This window comes from Notolepis coatsorum (genome assembly GCF_963971535.1).
Source record: "Notolepis coatsorum genome assembly, chromosome: 17".
NCBI lineage: Eukaryota > Metazoa > Chordata > Actinopteri > Aulopiformes > Paralepididae > Notolepis > Notolepis coatsorum.
Genome location: NC_140181.1, coordinates 14,006,931 through 14,014,430, shown reverse-complemented (window position 1 = coordinate 14,014,430; position 7,500 = coordinate 14,006,931). Strand labels below are relative to the sequence as shown.

The 7,500-nt window shown below is 44.4% G+C and overlaps 1 protein-coding gene across 1 annotated transcript in view; it reads right to left on the bottom strand.

Annotated features, from left to right (window-relative positions):
- The window catches only part of ikbkg (inhibitor of nuclear factor kappa B kinase regulatory subunit gamma), a 42,836-nt gene that overhangs the window by 3,234 nt on the left and 32,102 nt on the right, over positions 1-7,500 (bottom strand). The window contains 4 exon segments of the mRNA XM_084332711.1: positions 965-1,101; positions 2,512-2,646; positions 5,670-5,741; positions 7,455-7,482. Of these exon segments, the coding sequence (XP_084188837.1) occupies positions 965-1,101; positions 2,512-2,646; positions 5,670-5,741; positions 7,455-7,482 (372 nt within the window).

Below are 7,500 nucleotides of genomic sequence, written 5' to 3'. Positions count from 1 at the left end.
TTGCATCTTGACCGGAAGAAAGTCACTGGCAAATGACCATAGTATTGTATCCATAGCTATAATATAGAATATAGTTATAGCTCTACAAACAAGGTGACGGATCCCTATCTATCTAGCGTTGGCCTTGCTACAGAGGGCCGCGTCTAATGGCTGGCACTGAAAGTGTTAAGTGGTTAAAGCGCATGGCAGCAGCAATAACGAGTCACACACAGACTATCGGTTTTATTATGTCTCGCTCAGTCAGCGGACATAACAATGCACAGCAATATACCCGATGCTTAATGCGTATCGTCAGTTACCATTTGTAATAATTACATTACCTCCACTTTGTCTGCAGCAGGTCTCTCCGCTCATGGAACTGGATGTCTGTATTTATTAGTAGTCTATGAACGCTACGCAAAGTTCGGCGACATGTCGTTAGCACAAACACAAACAGCTGTTTTTATCGTTTGGATAACGGCGGCTAAGCGAATACGCTTTTCACAGTAAGGCGTGTCTTGTCCAGGCTCACAGCTTCCAGCTTCCTGCACCAAACACACGCCTCGCAGGACCTCAGTCAGAGCGAGTTTTCCGTTTCATTAGCACAAGCAGCCACTTTTGGTGGTGGAGCTATTTGGTGGCAACAAGCAAAAAGAAAACTATAGACAGACAGACGAATGAGATTTTTTTTTTTGTACGATAATGATCTGAATGATTCAACAGAATCTTTTTGATAGGAATATTTCAAGTAATTTGGGCTTGATGTCAAGACAGTGTTTTTTCTCTGTGTTGTGACAGAAAACGGAAGCCTGACACTGAACGTTCTAGTCCTAGCTTTAGCTCTAGCTTTAGCTCTAGTTCTAGTCTGAAACAGGTCTGGCCTGCACGTCACACACAGGGTGGGGCTACAGGGGGCTGAAACACAGGGTGGGGCTACAGGGGGCTGAAACACAGGGTGGGGTTAGGGTTAAACAGGGCTGCTCACCGCGCCGCCGCCTCCAGCCTCAGCCGCTCCGTCTCCGCCTGCGCCTGGCTCAGCTGCTCCTGGAGCTCCTCCTTCCTCTGGTGCAGCTTCTCTCTGGCCTCGCGCTCCGCCAGGAAGTCTGCCTTGTAGATCTCAGCCTGACACACACATTTTTGCACTGAACATTATACCTTTGTCTTTTTGCCATTTTATTATAAAACCAGAGACAGGGCGCGCCCGAGTGGCGAACCACGTAACGCACTGCGTCGCGGGCGGCACGGCCGACCCGGGTTCAATTCCCGGACCCGGCGTTCTTTGCCGAATGTCTTCCCCCCGCTCTGTCTCCCATTCTTCCTTTCTCTCTCTCTCTCTCTCTCTCTCTCTCTACCAGACTGCCCGGTAGTAAAAACCAATAAAATCTACCAAAAACATAATAATAATAATAAAACCAGAGACAAGCGCCTCTCTCTTATGGGTCCATCTTACATTACGCGCAACCAATGCGTCTATCTGACGGCCCTTTCTGTGGAGCGCACTGGACTATTGAGAAACAATAGGGATTTTCCATTGGTTCTCCCAGTCCACGTGACCATTTCTAGCATTTCCATTCATTGGCTATAGTGACAGACGTAGATATATGATAAACGGATAGATACAGCGGATTAGATGCAGTCCAGAGAAACAACCAATCTAGATATTCAAGATTCCATCTATGCTTTACTTCCACGCCATCTCGGAGAGATGCACTAAATGTTGAGATGACAATCGATTCCGATACAATAAAGCGAGTCTTTATCACAAACGGATCCAAAATATTTAATGTTTTACAAAACATGTCTAGTGTTGCGCCCGGCTTTAGAGGGTTAAAAGCCAAATTGTATTTTTTATTTAGTTAATAAATGTCTCGTTGTAATTCCTTATATACCTAATGTAGCGCATCTTCTTGAAGCGGATTCAGCTTTTTCTTTGTTCCGATTTGACTTCAGTTTAATTGCATTGTTACTGTTTGGTAATGTGTGGTGCCGTCACAGTCATATATAAGTAAAGATAACGTTTGAACGACTTACTGAACTGGTGTTTTAATTTCACACCACACATGTGGTGTGGCTGGTTTGTTATTTCAGCACCAGGCGCTGTCCACCTTATTCATGTGGAGCAAGCGCTACATTGCACCTCGCTGCCTATAGCCTACCTGTTATTCACTCTCAACATGGATAAAACAAAGTATAATAAGCATTCTTTAGGTGGTGGTAGTTTCTCTGTTTGGACATTATAGCTAACATATAGCCTAGCCTAGTTGGTCTGATATAAATATATTAAAAAAAAATCAAAATAATCTGACAGGCCAGATATTATTGCTGGCGGGCCACCTATTGTCGACCACTGGTCTAGTGTGTGCAGTGTGTACAGTGTGTACAGTGTCTAGTGTGTGTGAGTGTGTACCTGAGCTGTGTGTGTGTGTGTGTGTGTGTGTGTGTGTACCTGAGCTGTGTGTGTGTGTGTGTACCTGAGCTGTGTGTGTGTGTGTGTGTGTGTGTGTGTGTGTGTGTGTGTGTGTGTGTGTGTACCTGAGCTGTGAGGACAGGAACTGTCTCCAGGGAGCCTCTCTGCTGCTCCACCTCCTCCTTCAGTTTATCAATGAGGTCCTGCTTCAAAGCAAGAGCTCTTTCTGCCTCTTCCAGCCTGCTGCACATGTCCCCCCCCTGAGAGAGAGAGAGGGAGAGAGAGAGAGAGAGAGAGAGAGAGAGAGAGAGAGAGAGAGAGAGAGAGAGAGAGAGAGAGAGAGAGAGAGAGAGAGAGAGAGAGAGAGAGAGAGAGAGAGAGAGAGAGAGAGAGAGAGAGAGAGAGAGAGAGAGAGAGAGAGAGAGAGAGAGAGAGAGAGAGAGAGAGAGAGAGAGAGAGAGAGAGAGACACAAGCTTCAAACACAAACAAGCTTCAAACTAAGGCTGTCAAAGTTAACGCGTAATTAACACACACTTCTGTTAACGCCACTATTTTTTTTAACGCACGATTAACGTTTCAGGGGGAAATTATTATTATTATAATTTTTTTTTTACTAGACTGCACTCAGGTGTATTATTGATACTCTCATTGATTGATTGATTGATTGATTGATTGAAAACTTTATTAACAGATTGCAGAATGGGTACAATACAGTACAGCTCAATACACACAATTGTTAAGGGGATGCAGACCAGAGAAAGACTTTCGTCTTGTTACATCAGGGTCCCCCATTTTCAATTCATCAGGACATATATGACATACATGATATACAGATAGACAGTACTGCTACATCTATACATTTATGACATACCATATTTGCAAATACAGTACTGTTTGTGATACAAAAATAGTCCAGAAAAGGGAGTATATACATTTGACGTAAAAACTGTACATTGGAGGAGGTTGGGTGGGTAGGAGGGGTTGGGGGGGGGGAAACACTGTACAACTGTACAAGCAAAACTGTACATTGGAATATTGACAACCATACTAGGTAATTTACTGTACATTGGAGGGGGTTGTGTTCGGACATTTACAGGGGCTAATTTTCGAATTGCAGTCTCCCGTAGGTGTTCTTTGAGAGTGGTTTTGAAAGTGGGTAGTGATTCACATTCCTTTACAGCTTTAGGTAGGGCGTTCCACATTGATGTTGCATAATTGCGAAACGTGTTTAGTCCCTTGTTTGAGCCGAATCTGGGTTTAACATGATTTGTGGAGCTCCCTCTGGTGTTGTGATCGTGGTATTCACTGACCTTTGGGAAGTATTTTGACATGTACATGGGTACCTTGGTCGTGTAGTGTATCTTGTAGACCAGGCCCATTGCAAGTTGATACTATGATACTATGTTTGTTTCTGACTCAAATTGTGTGTGTGTGGCGGTCAGGTGGCGTAGCAGAGATTGTGCTCGTCACCAATGCAAGAGGCTGCGGTCTCGACTCCCGGAGAGTCAGCATTGCCTTGGCTTGGGCTGATCGCTATACTAACTCGTTTGGCTGAGTTAGTGGGAGGGAAGCCGTGGGTGGGTCCTGGGCGTTGTGGACAGCGACCCCTACAGTTCGGTCGGGGCGCCTGCACAGCGAGGGTAGGATCTGGAGAAAGGTAGTGTGACCTTCCACACATTACACTCTCCGGTGAGAATCTGCGCTGCCAGGCTGGCTGCCGGCTGGCTGCACATGTGTCGGAGGAAAACATGAGACAGTCTCCGGCCTCCCGGACCAACAGTAGGGGGGGGTGCGCAACAACCAGGAAGGGGGTTGGGAATTGGCATAACGACTAACAGTGGGATGGGAGAAAAATCGGAAAAAAGGAGGGGGGAAAAGATAATAAAAAAAATTAAAAAAAAAAAGGGGGGGGGGTGAGAGAGATGAGGAAGGGGCAAGAGAGAAAGAGAGCTGGGAGAGTGTGTGTGAGAGAGAAAGAGTGGGGGGGGGGGGGTGTGAGTCCTCAGCCCTTGTGTGGGTGAATGTAACAAGTTCCTAACATTTTCTTTCCCTATTATTTCATGCACATTTGATTCATTGTTTTAAATTATTATTTTCTTTTATTTTATTTTTTTATTTTTATTTCTTTTATTTTGTGCATCACTCTGTTTTGAATTTGTTGCAATTTGCAATGCATGAGGGTCATCCTTTTGTGTTAAATGGCTGATAAAGCAAGCATTTGTTCTCTCATGTTGATAAGAGTATTAAAACTTGAAAAAGATCCGTTTAACTCATTCAGCGCCGGGGATTAGCCATCGCCCTGTGGTCGCATTGCCACGGGTTAAAATATGGGACTGAGTCACCTTGTTTGTAGAGCTATAACTATATTCTATATTATAGCTATGGATACAATACTATGGCCCATTTGACATCACCTATCTATCGTTCAATATGTGAGAACGAATAAATCTTTCCATCCATACGTTCCCGTGTTATACCGTGGTGAATATAAGTATGGTTTTAGAGCGGTCTAGGGTATTCATGAAATCCTGAGTTAAAGCCCTATACGTCGATTCCACTATAGACGTTGCCATGTCTTGCCTGTATACGCTATTATCCCGAAATCAAATCTAGATCATTATGTTCCATCATGAATGCATGAAAGGGGGGGGGGGGGTCGTTTCTGATTATTTGATGTCAGTAACGGCATTCGCATTGAACACTGAAAGTGGTTATCAGCCCGATCGGTATGAAAGCATTGCAGGATCAAGCAAAAATGTACGCCAAATCGCCCTTACCTGTGGCCTGGAGTATTCCAAAAATAATATTCCAATTGTTTGATCACCATCTGGTATATCCAATGTCCATTTCGTCTACGGCATAATTCACCACAACATATGGATCGGAGATATTTGACGTGCTTCGATGGAACCGGCAGAACCGCTCCACTCGCCGACAAGGAACCATGAAACAGGAGACCTGGGGCCGTCCCACAGAGAAAGATACAAGGGTAGAAAGGGTGCTCGATACTGCCGTCTAGCGTGATGCGGCCGGTATTGCACTTTTACATTCTCATGAGATTCCCCATGTTAACCCCGAGTCTGTGCGCCTGTAATGAATTGAAATATCGAATAAAATAAATAACGATCAAATAACGAGTATACTCGTTGTTGGCGTTCAACGATTGGCGCCCAATAACGAGTATACTCGTCATTGGCGGGGAATGAGTTAAGGTACAAAATAAATAAATAAATGCGATTAAAAACACAACTTCAAACACAAACACACTTTGTTTTTTTTTACCTCATTCTTCAGCTTAGAATCATAGTCCCTAAACAGACAGGTGTAGGCATGCTGTAACTGAGTCAGCTTCTTCTGAAGGAGAGAGAGAGAGAGAGAGAGAGAGAGAGAGAGAGAGAGAGAGAGAGAGAGAGAGAGAGGAGAGAGAGAGAGAGAGAGAGAGAGAGAGAGAGAGAGAGAGAGAGAGAGAGAGAGAGACAGAGAGAGAGAGACAGAGAGAGAGATTGACAGAGAGAGAGACAGAGAGAGAGACAGAGACAGTGAGGGAGAGAGAGAGAGAGAGAAGATTTCACAAAATGGGACAAACCCCAATTGAGACTCTGCATGCAGAATTTTGCAAATCCATTCTCCGGACCCAACGGAAAACTCCAAATAATGCATGCAGAGCAGAACTAGGAAGATACCCACTAATTATCAAATTATCCATAACAAAGCCCTCACCTACAGAGAGACCCTTGAGCGATGCCCACTCAGCCAGGTGGTTCTGGGACTCTGCTCACAACACAAGCAGAGCCACCAGACAGAAACCACACTGGACTAAACCAAACTATAAGAAAACAAAAAGAAAACGATCTGACACATTCGAAAGAATCAACCCAAAACCAGAGCAAATTGAAATGCTAATACCACGACCACAACACCAGAGTGTTAGATAATCGGGTTCTCAGCCAGTAATCTCTCTCTGTTGTTCCGTGAAGTCTGCGCTGTGTTGTTATCTCTTACTCATCGTACTGGCTGATACACTATCTCCCCCGTTACTGCATCCGACTTTGCTCCCGATCCGATCCCGATCATGTGATTTTGAGTATCTACCGATACCGATCTTTCCCGATCCGATCAACAAAATTTTTTTTTTATAAAAAAATAAAAATACTAATAATATTTTTTTCTCCCATCCCAATTTCTCACATTACATTCACCCTGAATGTTGACGTTATCCAGGTGAAAGTTAACGTCATTCAAGCGAGTCATTGCAACCGGAGTAATCTAAAAACTCCGCCTCCAACCTGCTGCTTCATGAGAGCAATGGCGCCATCGTCTGTAAAAATCAGGTGACTGCAAGTTCTGCAACTAGTGGATGTCCCTCATCCTTGACATAAATCATTTGATGTATAATTAAATCAAAGGAAATGCGTTTGTTTTGGCTAAATTCTTCTGCTCTGTGTGACAATAAATAAATGAATGATTATATGCAATTTAAAACCAAAACTAAGGCCTCAGTATGAGTTTAAGACGTGAACATGGTCATGTTTGTTGAATAAAAAAAAAAAAGCAAAAAAAAAAATTCAGAAGATCCCAATCTTCTGAAAATCACGTGATCGGCCCCCGATCCCGATCACGTGATCGGATCGGGACATCCCTAGTTATGTTTATTCCATAAACATATCCTCAAGATGGAAATAGTTCTGAAAGTCTTTGAGAAGTCCATTGAATTCATTATTTCTACCGATCTGCTATCAGAACGATGATGGTTGCGGTTGCGGTAGTGGTTAGCCAAAAGCCTTCCCTGTTAGCTGAAGCTAGCGATCTCATGGCATTCCCCTTCCCCCACCCTCCGGCTATCGGCGGGGTGGAAGGGTTTCGCTGTCTCTCTCTCAACGTCCCTACGTGTCAGCTTCGCGTCCTCGTCTGGCTAGTCTTCTGAAGAACTCAAGTATCACGATGTCGAACTTTCTCTCTCTCTCTCATGACTGTTACTATAGCAACGGTGGTGACACCTCTGACCCAAATCTTCCCCTACCAGCGGCCTGCTCTGGACGGTGACCTTGGCTGCGATCACTCACACACCCTGCTCTGGTCTGTTTCTGGAGAGCACCTACGGGAGGCTGCAATT